Raw genomic sequence first — 16,649 nt, forward strand, 5'->3', positions numbered from 1 at the left:
GTTTCATTCATCAACACAGAAACCAGTTAATCGAGAAGATAACATTTCTACCTTTGCATGTTGTCTTGTTTTCTGATTGGTACCACAAAATGATCAACTTGGTTTTTTGAGACTTTAAAGACTTTGTGGTAAGCTTGTTCAATCAAAGTTTCATGTCCCTTAAAAAATATCTCAAGTCAAGTTATTTCTTTTGGAAGAGAAGATTTTGACCCGTTTGATCATCCAAATATGTATTTTATTTTTATTTTTCATTTGTTTGGTCTTTATACCATTTTTCAGACCTACTTGGTTTTGGCGATTTTTGTTTCTCTTAAGAAAAAGCTCATAGATGGAGGCATGTAAATCATTCAGACACAAACAGTAGTAAGTTGTTTTATTTTCTGATTTGGAATCAGGTATCAGCACATCCAAGACCTCATTCCTTTCTTCAAGTGTAAGTTAGGAGAGTTTGGGTCGGCATTGGAAAGCCTCTTTCCCCCAGTAAACCCCCCCGCCTCCCGCTTCACTCCGGCCATTTTCCTCCTCTTCCTCCGGATATTTGAGACGGCGACAGCACCAAGGCTGACGGTCAGCCAGCTGGAGCAGCTCTGCTTCTCTGAGGCATCCTGGGAACCGATTAAAGGTCAGAAAAGGATTGTTTGTTTTGAATAAAATGTGAAGAGGAATGGTTTTAACACGTCTCCTGTGTGTAGATGCTGTGCCACTGAAGAGGTCTGAGCTGGTGAAGTTTGCTCTCAAAGCCCAGAGATGCTCCTTGTCGGTCTACTCAGATGTAAGTCTGCAGCTCCTATTTCTGATGAAATGTTTCATGAATATCTGGCGTATCGCTATGCTAAAAGAAAACACTCTCCAGTTGTCGTGGTTCACGAGACAGAAAAACACAAGTTAATTATATCTTCAAGTGTAAAAACTTTAATTTAAACTATGATTAAAAGGAATAGAGAAGCTGTGTGGGGGGGGGAAACAAAGTTTACCATTTTCCTAATAGTTAGAACGACCTTTACCATCACTAACTCTTGTTTGATTTTATCTGAATAAAATTTGATTGAATTTTAGCCCAAATTTCTTTAAAAAAAAAAAACATTTCTTTATTTCATTGAGATTAGCATGCACTGATTTTTAAATGACCTTTTTTTTAAGCTTATTGTCTTCTTGACTCTAGAACTCTAGAGTTCAGGTTAACTGTAACTAAGGCCTGTAGCGTCCAGCTGGAGTTCCCAGGTCTTCAGCTCTTCTGCACCTTGTGGTGCTTTTTCTGGAAAGGTCTCTCCTGGAAAGGCTGACTGAAATGTTTTATGCTTGTAAAAATACTCAACTGTTGTAAAGTGGCCTGATGGGGGCGCCACATGGCTCAGTGACAAAGCCGTTTTTCTCGTTTGATTCCCAGCTCCGGCCGCTTTCTGCATGTCTTTCTCTTCACTGTCTGCCACTAGAGGCAACAAAACCTTAAAAATGGGGGAAGAAAAAAAAAACTGTTCTGAGGACAAAGCTTAGAAGAATACCTATAAAAACAAAACAAGAACCAAAAATGTTTTTGGACAATGAGATCAGAAAACATGAACCTACTTTCCTGGAGTCATCCAGAGTCTCAAACACCTTAACCAAACAACCAGGACTGAAAACATTAGTGTACTGCAGATTTTCTGTAAACTTGTTTTATAAGTTCCTTTTTGTCATTTAACTTTTCTTCATCATTGAATTTGTAGTAAATATTTCTTTTTATATGATGACTCTTTCTCTTATTATTATTTTTTCTGTATTGTAGCCTTCTCCTGCTCTGCATCAGTTCCTTTATTGTAGTGAAAAGCAGCTTGACCTTGTGTTGACCTAAGTAATGTCCCAGGGCATTACTTAGTGTTTCACATACAGATTTTCCAACTTTGCTTTATTTTTTTGTGGAAAGAAATGACTAACCCTAATATGTCTTGTATTTATATCCTATAAACTGTGGCAAGGCTGCGTGTTGGACAGTTTGACTGATTTGTGTCCGATTCTCTCCTGCAGCCTGAGTGTTGGGCCAGTTTACTGAAAGTGGTCTGCTCTCCTCATGGCTCTCCGACTGCCCTGCCCATACCCAGCCAACAGTTTCTATACGTATGTTCTTCAGTTTTAATAATTGCTCCTGAGACTCGAGATCTGCTATCGATTAATGCTAATTGTCTGAAGTTTATCCGTCTTATTCCTGATGGTCCAGGAGTCGCGGGATGCCGTCATAGACCAGCTCAACCAGCAGGGTTACAACATACAGATTTCCCGCTGCTTTCTCAGGGTAAGTTTGCAAAGATATCCGTATTAAATATGTGACTCATTCATACTGCTGTGGTAACGGGTCGTGTGCTTTTGTCCACAGACATACCCAGATCAGGCCTTGTTGCTGTTGGTAACAGGAGCCTTGGGTGTCAGAATCCTTCAGGGTTCTTTTAGTCCAGCTCTGCCTGTTCTCAATGCTTATAAGGTAATATCTCCCCATATGAAAGCAACGTGCGCTTGTTGCTGTTGACGGTGTGACTGGCCTCCGGTCGGCACTAGCAGCTGAACACAGACAACAGGAAGCCTATGATAACCAGAGCTTATTGTTGCTTTAGATTAGGTTTTGTAGGAAGCTGATGATTTGATTAGCATTTTTATGCTAAACTTTTAGGATGATTCACACTGACCTGTTTTTATTTTTATTTATTTTTGATTGCAGCTGTTTAATATAAAAGCTACATTTTAAAATATCCATTTGACAAACATTATATAATTAATTTTGGGGCAAATGCAGAAAATACATTTAAGATAATATTCCTATGTGACTTATAAGTCTGAACTATTATTAAAACTTGATGTAAGAAAACATTGTATTTATTTTTTAAACTGAAGCGTGTTAACTAACCATTTTGGTTTTTGGGTTTGATTCCGTGTTGCAGGACAACCTGTGGGCCTTTCAGTGGCTGTGTGACGGCATGACGTCCAGTCAAGACCGTCTCCACTCCTTCCTGAAGGAGATTACACAGAAGCCGTCAAACACACCAGGTATGAGGACATGTTGTCATGGCGATGAGCCAGAGCTCTGTCCTGGGCCTCAAGTCAAATATGTTTACAGCTGGCTGCAGTGCAGTCCATGTTGGCTAATTATTGAAGTACCACAGATTCAGAAAACATTTTCAATAAAATCATGTTCAGATACAAATATTGAAATTTAGAGTTTTTGTTTGTTTTTCCCTTTAGCCCGACAACTCAGACTGAATATATAATCTATAATCTGCATTGGTAATAAAAAAATCATTAGTTGTGTTGAGCGATTTTATTTATTTTTTTCTTTCCTTCTGAAGCAAAATACATATGTCATTGTTTGATAGGCATGTTTTTCTATTGTTTTCTATCATTTGAAATGGTCGTTGTAGTTATCATTTATTACTGTCATCAGATTCATTCTGACTTTTATGGTTGGGTTTATCCTTTTTGGGGGGTTTTTGTGGTGGAATACCCCTTAAAACTTTGACTTTGCCTGTGTCATCCCGATGATCCAGTCTGATTCAAATATAGTTTTCGTTATTGTAATGGATATCATAAACCTTCAGCTCAACATGGAGGTTATCAATGTTCTTATCAGTGATGAACAGAGCTCAACAGCAGAGACCTGCCTGGAGCTGGAGGCCAGCGGCCCAGATCCTGGTCCTGACCGCTCAGTCTGTGTGGTGTGTGCTCATGGTGCACATGTGAGTGGACACAGCTGTTTGTGTGCTGGAGCATATTGTTGACGGATTCAGTTCCTAAGAAGGAATTTCCCTTTTCAAATTCTGAGCATGTTTTCACAGTGAAATTTCAAAGTGAAATTTTTGTTTGGAAGAAAAATACTGTATGTGTTTTTGAGCTGTACAGTTTATAAAAAGGCAAAAAGAAGTGAACCAGCTTCTGTTGCAGCCTGCTTGTGTTCTTTTCCCCAATAATCTCTTCTCTTTGTCTTTTAACTCTGCAGGAAATCAGCTGGTCGTTGATTTCAAGTAAAGTTTCCTTCAGAGGTTCAGCTCTGAAGCTCTAAAGTCTCACCTGGATGATCTGCCTGCTGAGGACACTTCTTCCGAAAAGGACTGTTTTTTTTTCTTCTTCTTCTTTTTTTATCTCAATGTGAAGCCATGTGGGACTTGTGTTGTATTTCTTGCTTACTTTAAGTACCATGACAGTAACGCTGAGCAACAGTAAGATTCTGCTGTCATGTGCTTTACATTTGAACCTCTTTCTGCGGCGCAGTGGATGGTAGGAATGTGCATCAGTTGACACACAGAGGGAGAGAACTCTTTACTCTTTCACCATTTATTAAGCTAAACAATTCCCTCAATTCTCTTAATGTAATTTAATGAAACTGGTTTTTGATGTGCTGTACAATAACACTGGTTTTAGACCATAACATATGTTGCTTTATACAGTTTGAAAATCAGTCAACTATTTAAAAAACAATTTAGACAAAGCTTAAAAGATAACTTTAAAAATTAACTTTAGAACAGACTAATACTGAAATTAAAAGTTCCTATGCAGCAAAAAGATCAGTTCAGATGGAAAAATAATTTCCATACTTTATTTTCTGTCTCATTAATGTATTCATCCATTTGACTGTTTGTTTTTTCTACTTTCATATTTAAAACCTTGTTCCATGTTGTACAGTAGTATTGAATCTACTTTAAAGATCAACCAAATATTTGCCGAGTGCAGCTAAAGTGGACATGAATTCTGTTTCTGTTCCTGTATAATGATTTTCTTTCATGTTCATAAGGATTCGTACTGCCATCAGTGTTAATGATTTCTGAGATAATCTGGTTTAATAAATGACTCCAGTGTTTGGCCTTTTTTTTTCTCTGACTTTATTTTCAAAGTAATCATCCACAATAGAATATATCACATTTATTACATATACAAATAAAATATGTTCAAGTAATTTTGCATTCTTTAGCTGCGGTTTGATTTTTAAGGCCAAAGTAATGTTAATATATTAATAGGTTAAAACTTTTACAGTCAAAATTTGGCTAATTCTTCAAAGTGGAAAATTTTCAGTCATTGTTAGAAAAAGTTTATTTTATGCATTAAAGTTAGGAAGCACAACACTTATGCGGATGCAAGTTGCTGACAGTCAGTGCTAAAAAAATGTCTTAAAAATAAACCCTCAGTTTTAGGATTCCCTATGCTCTGGATTTGATTAAATAAATCTGGAAAATGTTACAGATTTGAGGTTTTCTCTGATTCACTTTTACATTGCCTATAGTCATGACATTTATACTTAGGGGTGCATAGTTTGACTAGATTAAATGATCAAAATGACAAAAAGATTTTTGTTCTGAAAAAAAGGAAATTAGTCAAAAACAAGCAGAAGTCACAGTGCCAGACTAACTGAAACCATACGGTGTACAGGTTATCTTTGCATTGGCTTATTTATTGATATGTATGAATTTATGATGGAGGTATAATTTAATTTTGATGGACTGGCGACCTGTTCAGGGTAGAGGTCTGCACCAGCTCCTTCATGTCCACCTCCAGGTCAAGCTGATGGGTGGAGACAGTTAACATTCATTTTCGTTTGAGTCTTAAATGTGCTCATATTTATATTAATTTGAACAATCCTTTGTGCACATACAGCAGCTGCTAATTACAACTAAGGCATTGTATGGACTCGGAGGGCAGGTACCAAAATAAAAGCATCCTGTGAATCTGCTCTGCTCCTCAGTCTGTTTATGTCGGATATGTGTTCCTGTGAAGCTGCACTGAGCTGTAGGAAAACCTGAAAGGCGGCGGTCCGTGTCTGGTGTGCCGCTGTGTGATCAGGTCAGTCAGAAAGTGCATCACTTGAAAATCATTTTCACTGCAGCAGAGTTGTGGTGCTTGCTGCGAGTCCTTTTCCTCGGCGATGGCTCTGTAACGCTGGGAAGCAGCGGTGAAGGTCTGCAGCAGCACCCGGTTGGCCAGCGCAGTCAGGCAGCTCTCCAGGTGCAGCAGGTAGGTCAGGCCGCGGCTGATGCCGGTGTGAGGGCTGGCTAGGAAGCCGGCCAGGGATCCGGCGTATGAAGGACAGCGCAGCGTCTTCTGATCCAGGTCCAGCACTGCGATGTAACGACTCAAGTGAGTCAGAGACTGCAGGATGGAAGAGGATGCACTGGAAGATGATCTGGAGAAGAAAACCAAGCAGGATCTTATGACATATAAAGGTATGAAGTTCTTGCAGATGAAACTTTGCCTCTGAATTGACTCACCTATTTAAATGTTTTCTCCGGTGCAACAATAGTTACTGACCTCCTTATATGCACACACATACAAAAGTTTCATGCAGTTTAAAAGCTGCTATTTGTCTAAGAAAGGTCAGCTTTATCTGGTCATGAATACCTGAATTAACAAATTTGTGTGGAAGGACTTAAGAAGGATTACAAAATCTTCTAAATGCATTGATTGGTACTAGAGGTGCACCAATTTATGAGCGCCAGTTTCCTTAATTTTGGGAGATCGGTGATCGGCCGATTCTTCCATGAGAAGTTGATCTTATTCTCTGATCTTATCTGTTTCAACAAAGGTCTAAAAATCAGCTGCTGTCTTCTTCTGCTCTCCTGTTAGAGGTTTGACTGTTAGATCGGCCACCAGCTCATGTCTGCACGTCATCCTCACTACTGGCAACTTTCTTGCTATATTTAACAACATTTCAGACAAAATAAATTGCTACTGTTTTGTCGACGTGTCAAGCTTTATAAAGATTGATAATTGGCCAGAAAACTGCAATCGGTGCAGCCTTAGTTTATATCAAAAACTTCTGGGACAGGACACATATTGTCTCCTGACAATATGTGTTACTGTGACAGGCAGCACCAAACCACAAGAGGCAGGAGGAATTAATAATGTCAACAAACCAATGCAGAGATATGGTCGAGTCACATAACAGTCACCTGTGTATTCCTATGAGCCTCCAGGTGAGCAGGTCGGTCAGCTGGAGGGGCGTGGCCAAACATGACATCACAGCGCTCCCATCAGCACCAGGTGCTGGCAGGAAGAGCCTCAAGCCGTCCACCAGCTTCCTCACCAGCTGCTCGTCTCCTCCGATGACAACCAGTGGCCGGCCAATCAGCAAACAGAAGATGGCATGCTGGGAGAAGGAGAGCTGCTTGATGAACCTGAGGGCTCGCAGGCCAGCCCTTCTCCTCTTCCTTTTCTTGTCCACACATGTGCTGGTGAGGTTGGCTGTGGTGGGAGACGGTGGCTCTGAGCTGCTGGTGAAGCTGGTGCAGTCAGAGAACTCGTCCACGCTGAGCAGCCTCACAGGAGCGCAGGGCAGCGTGCGCAGAGCTCCCTCCGCCACGACGCTTTTAGGAGCCATTTTTACATGGAGGTCAAACACCGGCCTCAACTTCTTCTGCCTCGACTCCACTGCGTCTCCAGCTGTGTGGAAACAGATTCATCACATGATTACAGCAAAGAAAACCGGTAAGCTTTTTAGTACAGACCGGACTCAGGAGTTGGAGGGCTGATGCCAGCAGAACCACGCACTCCACAGTTTATGTCAGGTACAGGAGCTGGGAGGTAAAATCATCAAAAACCTTTTGAAAGATCTTGAAGTCCAAAAATCTCTTAAAAGATTACAGGAAGACCTGACTGCCTGGGATAAAATAGTCATATATGTTGTTAAATGTACAGTAAATGTGTTACCTTGTAGCAGTTTATTCATCTTGTCTTTATGGACTTCGTTACTCTTCTCTGTGAGTGAATTGTCTTTCTCTGGAACATTGAACATTATTTCCTCTAAAAGTTCTTTTCTTCCAGCAGATTCAGCTCTTTCCTTCCCGGCAGTAGCAGTGTTCTTCATCCTCTCCTCCTTGAGGACTTCATCAGTCTTACAGCCAGCCTCTGACTCTTCCTCTTCCTCAAATCCATTGGTCAGAGTGTGATGCTCTGCCTCTTCCTCTGTGATGGCAGACAGGTCGTCAGGGACGATGGACTCAGTCGTGCTGAGAACCTCGATGCTGTCCTCACTGTTGGCACGCCTGGCGGAGGCTCGCAGGCGCCGAATGCCTGCGTCTCCTGCTGCATGCTGGAGAATCACGTCTGTCGTCCCGACACGGGTTTCTGTGGAGAACACAAACTACTGAACCGACTGTTTTCAATCAGATCATTGCTGCAATAAAACACAGAGATCTAAATGGATCATTTTGGAAGTTTAATTACTTGATAAATTGCTAAAAGGCATAGTTTGAATTATTTTCAGATGTGCTTCTGTACCACTCTGCTGAGAAAACAAGGCACAGATCATTAACTGTACAATAGAAACGAGATGGAAACAACACAATAAACTGTTATCTACTTGATCTATGGAAAAGTCTAAATGTCCCATTTAAAAATCCATCCATCCATCCATCCATCCATCCATCCATCCATCCATCCATCCATCCATCCATCCATCCATCCATCACACTTATCCCTAGGGGGATCCTAAGGGTGCTGGTGCGGTCAACAGGGGGTCACCCTGGACAGGTCACCAGTCCATCACAGGGCAACACAGGGACAGATAGAACGAACAATCACACAAACACACACCTACGGATAAATCAGAGAGACCAGTCAACCTGACAGTCATGTCTTTGAACTGTGGGAGGAAGCCGGAGTACCTGGAGAGAATTAACACAGGCACAGGAAGAACATGTGGACTCCATGCAGAAAGACCCCGCGCCGGGAATCGACTCCATTTAGCACTACAGGCTGGATAGTTTCAGAAAACCTGCCTAGAGTCAGAGACTGATGCTGCTTCATATCAGACTGACTCGTCTCTGAAATATGATTTTTGACTAAACAGTTTATCATGTAAAATGCTTGATGACAGCCCAGAAAATTAGAACATCTATTCTTGATTGATAAAAGTCACAATCAATCATGCAGATATTAAAGATACCATCAGGTGGCGTATCATTTCCACTGACATGTAATGCAGATGAGGTATTAAGTATAGACTTCATCACCCAGGATTTTAAAATCCAGTTTTTGAAAAGCAACATTGAAGAATGTTAAATGTTATAACACAATGCTAAACAGCTAATTGTGTCTTGTGTACATTTGGATTGATGACATCACAAGAGGCATGGGACTTGAGATTCTGTCAAACAAACAGCTTCTGAAACATTGTGACAGTCTGAAGCGTCACAATCAGGAATTATTGACTTAAAACAAGCACATATTTATTGCTGAAAATATGTTAAGTTACTTTTATCATATCCCAAGTGTGCTAAGATATTTGCACTAGAAATTAGACTAAAACTACTTGGTAAGGTTCTATGTTTTAGCAGTGTAGCTGCTGAAATGAAAATACTCATTAAAGTTTCTCCAAAAGGCCAGGAGAAAATCTTTTGTACCGTTTAGAGACGCAGGTTTTTGTTTTCCTTCCACCATCACTCTAATAACGTACCTCTGCTGTCGGATACAATGGCCCATTGACTTCGGTACGACTTCTCCGTCCCGAGAACCTCAATGCTGTCGCTGCTGCTCACGCTGCCCATCATGTCTGTGGACGTGCTGGGGTCAGGGGTCACTCTCCCACCTCCCACTCCCTCCATCTTTATCTGTATTTCTTCCACACAGGAGAATAACTCCACACTATGCTTTTCTGACTGTCTTTCCACAGCTCCCACAGTGTTCCCCATGACCCTCTCTGCTTCATCCTCCTCCTCTTCCTCCTCAGCATCCACAGGGCAGCACAGCTCAAACAGGAAGTTTGTAAGTTTCAGCTTCCTGGACAGTAGCTGTGAGACACGATCAGTTCGCAGGACGCTCCTGTCACCACGCAGACGCCGCTCCGTGTCTGCCAGCTGGTTTTTCACCAGGGACAGGAAGTAGAAGTTGCAGAGCTCCTCCAGTGGCTTCAGAAGCGACTCAGACCTGCAGGAGGCAGTGGAGGGAAGGCAGGGAGAGGACGGCTCAGACTGCAGGTCGGCCGTGTCATAGGGCAGGAAGTCAGGCTGCTGGAGCTTCCTGTTTGGGTAGGATGTGACCTGGCGAAGGAGCTCTCTGTGGTTCAGGATCAGATGCTCTAAAGCTTCAAGCTCATCAGCTCTGCCTCCTGCTCCTGTGGAGGCGTGTGTGTCCTGCAGCAGGGCCCTCCGTCTGTACCTGCAGCGGTCAGAGGGATTCTTCAGTCAACTCACAATTCCTCACTATTCAGAATTTTATCTCACACTTTGTTCTGAGAAATCAGATAAGCAGGTTTTCTGCACATTTGCTACACCTTCAACTCCATACGTCTTAGTTTTTTTTATCTCTCAAAAAGAACAGAATAAAATCAGAAAACATTAATGTATTTTCCATATCCAGGCTGCAAAAACATCAGAATGAGAGATTTAACCCTGAATGCTTTTTCTGAGACAGATCTAGCAAATATGAAAATATATATCTGAATATTTAGTGTTCAACAACTAATTAGACAGAAAACTTTTTAATTTGTACTTTTATCTTCTTCTTCCTGCTTCCTTTAAGTGTAACAACAGGATCATCTCACTCTGTTCCTTCTACTACACACATTTATCCTCCGTTGTGGACTTTTTTTCTCTTTTCCATCATATTTTCTGTCCTCCCTCTGCACATGCTCAGAATCTGATCAAATCTTGCTCAACCTGAGCTAACTAAACCTTTTTAACTCCTGACCTTGTATTGTGGCACCATTTACAACCAAAACACTGCAGTCTGACTCCTCAACCTGAAACCTGCAGGAATCCTTCATGTCTTGCTTCTCATTCATCCACATAATCTGTCTTCTTTCTATTGGCACTGCTAATTTGAAATGTGTCAACACAAACCGTTATAAAGAATTACTGCCACATAAATAAATTTATTTGAATCAATTGAACTAATTCGACAAAAACACTTTACATCTTTATCAGGCTGAACTGTGCCTGGAACCGTTTTGGGGTTGTTAGAAAATATGAACAATTACTCTTAGCTCCAAGATTTCTACAGATATTCCCATTCAAAATTCCAGATTTGTCCAGCATTTTGATAACATTCCAGACATTTGAGGACAAAACATTTAGTTGTTATAATCAGTGTATTATCAGACCGTAAACAGAGATATCTTTAAAGCTTCTGATGTGATACATTTATTTTGTTTGTAAAAAGAACACAGGTCTGGTTTAAGTAAAAGTAGGGAAATGATCTGGTTAGATTTTTTAGTGAGTGGAAGTTTTCTGTAACTAAACAAAAAAAAAATAAAAAAACATGATCTATTAGTTAAAAAGAGTTGAAAATTGTGTAATGAAGGATGCCATCCAAATACAAAACATCGAAATAACATTTTCTTTTTTTGTTAACAGAAGCAAAAAGGATCTGTTGAAAATTTAACACATTTTTCAATTTCATCCCGTTGTGGAAAAGACTCACAACAGGGCTCCGAGATTTTCACACGTTTCAAGGCCCTGATTTTCTCTGGTGAACAGACAGACAGTTCTGCTGTACCTTAACCCTCACAGACATTAATATGCTGCAGAACATTTGAAAAAAATGGCAAATTTACCAACATAATGACAGCCAATTCTGATTGGCTGTCATTATGTGTGGAATAGAAGGATGTGGTTGTAGGAATGTTGCATTCTTTGTTTGACGGTAAACCACTTAATGAGGAAATTGGAATATTATTTAATAATTAAAAATAATTCCTCTTTTCATCATTGACTAAGATGAATTTTACTACTAACAGCAAAGTCTGTTTTTGAAAGTCTTCTTTATGCAATTTGTTCCAGTCAGCTTCCAGACTAATTTATTCAAAATGAATTGGTAACGTCCTGGTTTAATGCAACAATCCCAAAAAGCTGAAACAGCTGGTTCTTTAATTACTACAAACAAACAAAGAGGAACTTACTCGAGCTCCTGCAGCTTTCTCTGCAATTCAGAGGAGAACGCTTGTCTGTTTCCAGTCTTCAAGCTGTCAGAGGCCTGAGAAAAACACTCGGACAGCTCAGAGAAGTTCTCCATCAGCTTTCTCTGGTCCGAACACACGTAGGCCATGCAGAAAGGTCGCACCATCCCCCGAGCCTCCAGGTCATACAGGGTCAGGTGATGAACATACGCAAACGAGTCGTCTGCTGAGTCTCCCAGGATTACCCTGGAGTCCTCGCTGAAATTGAGGCGGGGTCCAGACAGAGCAGGGGAGGTGTGACCCGGGCCGGACGCCTGGTAGTCCACAGACATAATGCGGACGGAGAAGTGGTTGAGGTCAAACGAGCCGATGATCTTCGGATTATTTGGTATTGTTAAGACAGGCTTTGGACCAACCTGGAAGACAGAAGAGGAGGATGTATCCAATTTATCACTGAGAGCAACAGATATCTAGATTCTTTTCTGAAAAAAGTGACTTGGTCTGCTTTTCCATTTACGTCACAACCAACACCACCTGTCTGGATGGTAAGTTTTAAAGATTTAATGACCTGCTGCATTCTGCATGAACAAACAGGCTCAAACTGTTTTTTGTTTTACCTTTTACCCTAAACCTGTACTGATTCTTAACTATAAGCTCCACTGCTGTTGAGTAACAGAAGGATTTTGTTTCTTTTCTGATTTTCACTATAGCCATATGGCGATTCTATATCTAACATTATAATGTACTGTTAAATTATGTTGATGATGAGGTTCAGCTAAAAGCACAAAAAAGTTAATAAAGTTTGGTATTGAGTGAAGAAAAGAACTCGTGTGAGTTTGTGTTTGTGACTGGTGTTTTGTTTTAATGAAGAATCGTTTGAGGAACAGTTCTCTTTTAAAAAGGAGAAATACTTCCTGAAAAAGTGAAGTCCAATCCACAGCAAATAACTGTACAGTAAACTGTTTTACATGACATTTTATTGATATCATACAACAGCAACGATGATGCGCTTTTTTATTTCATTCATTTGTGAGATCATACTGCAAACAACCAGGAAACATACATCATTTCATGTTATTACATTTATCCATTCCATAAATCTACCCCACACACTGACATACAATTGCATGTCAGTGCAAGTTGTATTTGACTTATATTCTGTTTTTTTCACAGAACATAAGTCAAATACAAAACACAATAAGTCAAATGTGGTACAATGCAACACTTTTGACTAGTTTTGATTTTACAGATCTGTGGTTTCCAGCTAAATTTATCATCCAACATGGCACCTAAAAATCTGAACTCAGGGACTCGTCCTAAAACAACACTGTCAATGGTTATTTTGATTGCATTATTTTCTTGTTTGTTGAGGTTTCTAAAATCTCATGAATTTCATGATAATTTATTGTTTTTGAACCAATGTTTTAGTTTTTTTCATTTCTGCAGAGACCGCCTCTGAGAGTTGTTGGATGTTTTCTCCAGCACAGACAATACTAAGTATCACCTTCAAATATAAGATATTTTAGCAGGTTTGATACTTTGAGTGTGTCATTTATATACAAATAAGTAATTTGTGACTCAACACTGGCCCCTGCAGGAACCCACAAGTTATGATGTTTAATAAATCTGATTCTGATTACTTCTATAAACTGTTTCCTTTGTCCAATGTATCTTCTACGGTAGTTTAATTCTACCCCACTAATTCTAAACCTTTTTTAGTAAAACGTCATGATTGATGGTGTCAAAAAGTTTCTTGAGATCAAGAAATAAACCAATTGCAAATTTCCTTTATGCATACTGTCTATGATTTCTTCTGTTAACTGCATCAATGCCACTGATGTTGGTTTCTCTGAAGCCACAGTCAGTCAGTTTACTTTTTTATCACATAGATAACTTTTTTACTAAACACTTATTATAGTATTTTAGGGACATATGTCTATTGTATAATTATTAAAAAATATTGACAGATTTAAACAAAGCAATGACTTTTGCGATTTTCATAGTATTTGGAAATGCTCCAATTATGAATGAGTCATGTTAATTCCATTCTGGTCCATTGATTTTTTATTCTTATATTGATAAATTATTTCAATAATTTATTTTTTTATCTATATGATTCAAGTACATCATCCTCCACCATTACAAAATATTCATCCAGGGTTTTGTCAAAAATAATTTAATTATTAAGGGCGAGTAGTATTGGAAGAATTCTTTCTTATGAAAGACATATTCCCTAATGTTTTACGAAGCCTAAAGAAGGTTAATAATCCTTCTTACATTTTCTCATAATAGTTAATTTATTTTTATGGGTTTTATGTTTTTACTCAGCTTCAAAAGTTCTATATTTTATAAATTCTTTATGTAGATTATTCTTTTTCTTACATGCATTTTGTAATCCTTTACTAACCCACGGTTTGTCTTTGTGTTTTTGCCTATAATTAAAAAGGACAGTTGGACAGTTTTTATTGTGCAGTGATTGAAATATTTTTGAGAAATAGCTCGAAAGCTTTATCAATATTGTGCTTTACAATCACAAAACTTTACAGTTCTGTGTTTCCGAATAACACAACGGATTTAGACAGTGTTGATTTAGAACCCAATCACATTTTTAGATGTCATGTTGAATGACACATTTATCTGGAAACCACAGATCTGATGTTATTCTTTAGTATATGATGTTTGTGCCCTAAATGTACTTTCTGCAGATCCCTTCACGAATCACAAACACTGACAGATGAACACATTTATAAGAATTTACTTTCCATATAATTAGTAAATATATTGTCAACCAGAGTTTAATTGAATTTATTTCTTTATTTCATTAATATACTTATTAACTTATTAATCTTTTTTTTCATTTATTCTACATAACCACTCGTTTATTTTATGATTTAATTATCCATTCATTCAATCACTTTCTTGTTTATTCTCTGTATCATTTGCTTATGTATTAATTTTATTCCCTATTTATTTACTTATTCATTCTCTCGTTCACTTATTTCTTGATTTAATCAGTCATTTTTGCATTTCCCTTTTCATTCATTTATTTCGCTATTTGTTGGTTTTTGTTTATTTACTTAAAAAGTTAATATAGAATGACTGACTGACTCCAATCAGCCTGAAATAAAGCGCTCACCTGCTCTGAGAATTCAGCCACCAGTATAAAGTCCCGGTGAAACTGGGCTGCTGTGCTCCAGGGGTTGTGAGGCGGTAAAAGGCGGACAGAGAACTCCTCAGGCAGAGTGTGAACCCCCGGTTCCTCTCCTTCCTCCTCAAACCCCCCGCTGCCGGTGAAGGGCAGCAGGTCCGGTGAGCCAATCATCTTCAGTCGGTGACGGCTCAGCCCATGGAGGATCCCACCGTTGCCTTTCACCTTGAAGAAGCAGCAGTAACGTTTGGGTCAGCCACCGCCATGCCGCCTCAGCCTGGCTCTCTGTCAGTCAGTCAGCTGTTTCTGTTGGACAACATAATAACAGCCGGAGAGTAACAAACAAGCTGCACAGTTATTTTCGGCCATGGTACGACATGGATATGCCAGAAGCTGAAGCAAACGGAAACTCCGACTTATCAACTTATGAGCTGCGGTCTTTGACACGCTAAAAAAAACTTTACAGTGTGAAAATCATGCTGAAGTTAGCGTCTGAATTATAGCTTCAGCATCGGTTCTTCTGAAGGCCTTTCAAATAAAGGGCTTTTGAAGGCCTCCAGGCTAAAATAAAAACGTTAAACAGTTTGAGATTTGAGTGACAGAACCAAAAAGTTAGACCGTGCAAATAATATAATATAAAATATAATATGGCTGTGCAGTGGCGTAGTTGACAGTATTCTTGCCTTGTAGCAAGAAGGTCTTGAGTTCAAATCCCTACCAGGGCAGGTTCTTTCTGCATGGAGTCTACATGTTCTCCCTGTGCATGCGTAGGTTCTCTCCAGGTACTCCGGACCCCCAACCCCTGCAGTCCACAAACATGACTGTCAGTTGATTGGTCTTTCTAAAATTTCCTTAGATGTGTGTGCATGTATATTATTGTTGTTTTTATTATTATTAGGCCCAAGCAGCAAAAGCGCTGTGAAGACATAATGTAATAGTGTTTATTATTATTATTATTATTATTATTATTATTATTATTATTATTATTATTATTATTATTATTATTATTATTATTGATCTTTTCATGTCTGAGTCCTCTCTGGATACTCCAAACATGTTTGGTCAACTGGCCACTCTAAATTCCCTTGTGGTGTGAGTGCAGGGTGTATATATGTTTGGTGTGTTGCCATGTAATACAATGGCAAACTCAATACCTTTGTGGTCTACTGTACAGTCTTTGCAAGTATGATCATCTTCTGCATGCATTTGACACTGAACATTGTTGAAATTTTGTGGTGAGTCACTAATAACATAATGACAATGGTCCCAAGATAGATCCTTGTGGAACCATGTGATAGTTTTGAAAAGTTTTCTTGTAGTATGAACTTTAACACACTGCTCTTGCTTTTTCAAATATGAACTAAACCAATAAGAGCTTGTTGTGAAATAATTCACTTTTTAAAGTTTATTTAAAACAACGTTGTGACTAAAAGTTTTGTTCATTCCAGGTTTTATACATTTAAGCGTTGACATCTGAAAAGGGTGATTCTTACCTTTTTCAACCTTACGTATTGAACATCAATGGAGTAAATGTTTAGGGGAAAAAATATGTAATAGTTCTTCACTAAAGCGGAAGCTTAAATCAAATACCAACTTCAGTGTCGTAGATTAGCTAGTTCCCTGTGGCTGCAGTCATGAGGCTTCCTACACAAACTT

At 39.2% G+C, this 16,649-nt stretch overlaps 2 protein-coding genes across 2 annotated transcripts in view; one reads left to right on the forward strand and one right to left on the reverse strand.

Moving 5' to 3' along the window:
- Nucleotides 1-4,826, forward strand: part of LOC106948327 (uncharacterized) — an 8,970-nt gene extending 4,144 nt beyond the window's left edge. The window contains exons 2-8 of the mRNA XM_015033933.1: nucleotides 396-622; nucleotides 693-772; nucleotides 2,005-2,094; nucleotides 2,195-2,269; nucleotides 2,351-2,455; nucleotides 2,910-3,015; nucleotides 3,962-4,826. Of these exons, the coding sequence (XP_014889419.1) occupies nucleotides 396-622; nucleotides 693-772; nucleotides 2,005-2,094; nucleotides 2,195-2,269; nucleotides 2,351-2,455; nucleotides 2,910-3,015; nucleotides 3,962-3,990 (712 nt within the window). The 3' untranslated portion in view covers nucleotides 3,991-4,826. The remainder of the gene's footprint in view (nucleotides 1-395; nucleotides 623-692; nucleotides 773-2,004; nucleotides 2,095-2,194; nucleotides 2,270-2,350; nucleotides 2,456-2,909; nucleotides 3,016-3,961) is intronic.
- Nucleotides 4,827-5,034: 208 nt separating this feature from the next.
- LOC106948330 (Smith-Magenis syndrome chromosomal region candidate gene 8 protein homolog) lies at nucleotides 5,035-15,455 on the reverse strand. Its single transcript, XM_015033936.1, has 6 exons — nucleotides 14,982-15,455; nucleotides 11,849-12,261; nucleotides 9,407-10,107; nucleotides 7,660-8,076; nucleotides 6,903-7,392; nucleotides 5,035-6,136 (listed from the first exon to the last, which is right to left on the reverse strand). Exons 1-6 carry the CDS (start codon nucleotides 15,165-15,167, stop codon nucleotides 5,704-5,706), a joined length of 2,640 nt encoding a protein of 879 aa, XP_014889422.1. The 5' UTR covers nucleotides 15,168-15,455; the 3' UTR covers nucleotides 5,035-5,703.
- Between the last annotated feature and the right edge of the window lie 1,194 nt (nucleotides 15,456-16,649).

The sequence above is a fragment of the Poecilia latipinna genome, unplaced genomic scaffold, assembly GCF_001443285.1.
Source record: "Poecilia latipinna isolate Pla-1442-1.1 unplaced genomic scaffold, P_latipinna-1.0 Scaffold283, whole genome shotgun sequence".
NCBI classification, from domain to species: Eukaryota; Metazoa; Chordata; class Actinopteri; order Cyprinodontiformes; family Poeciliidae; genus Poecilia; species Poecilia latipinna.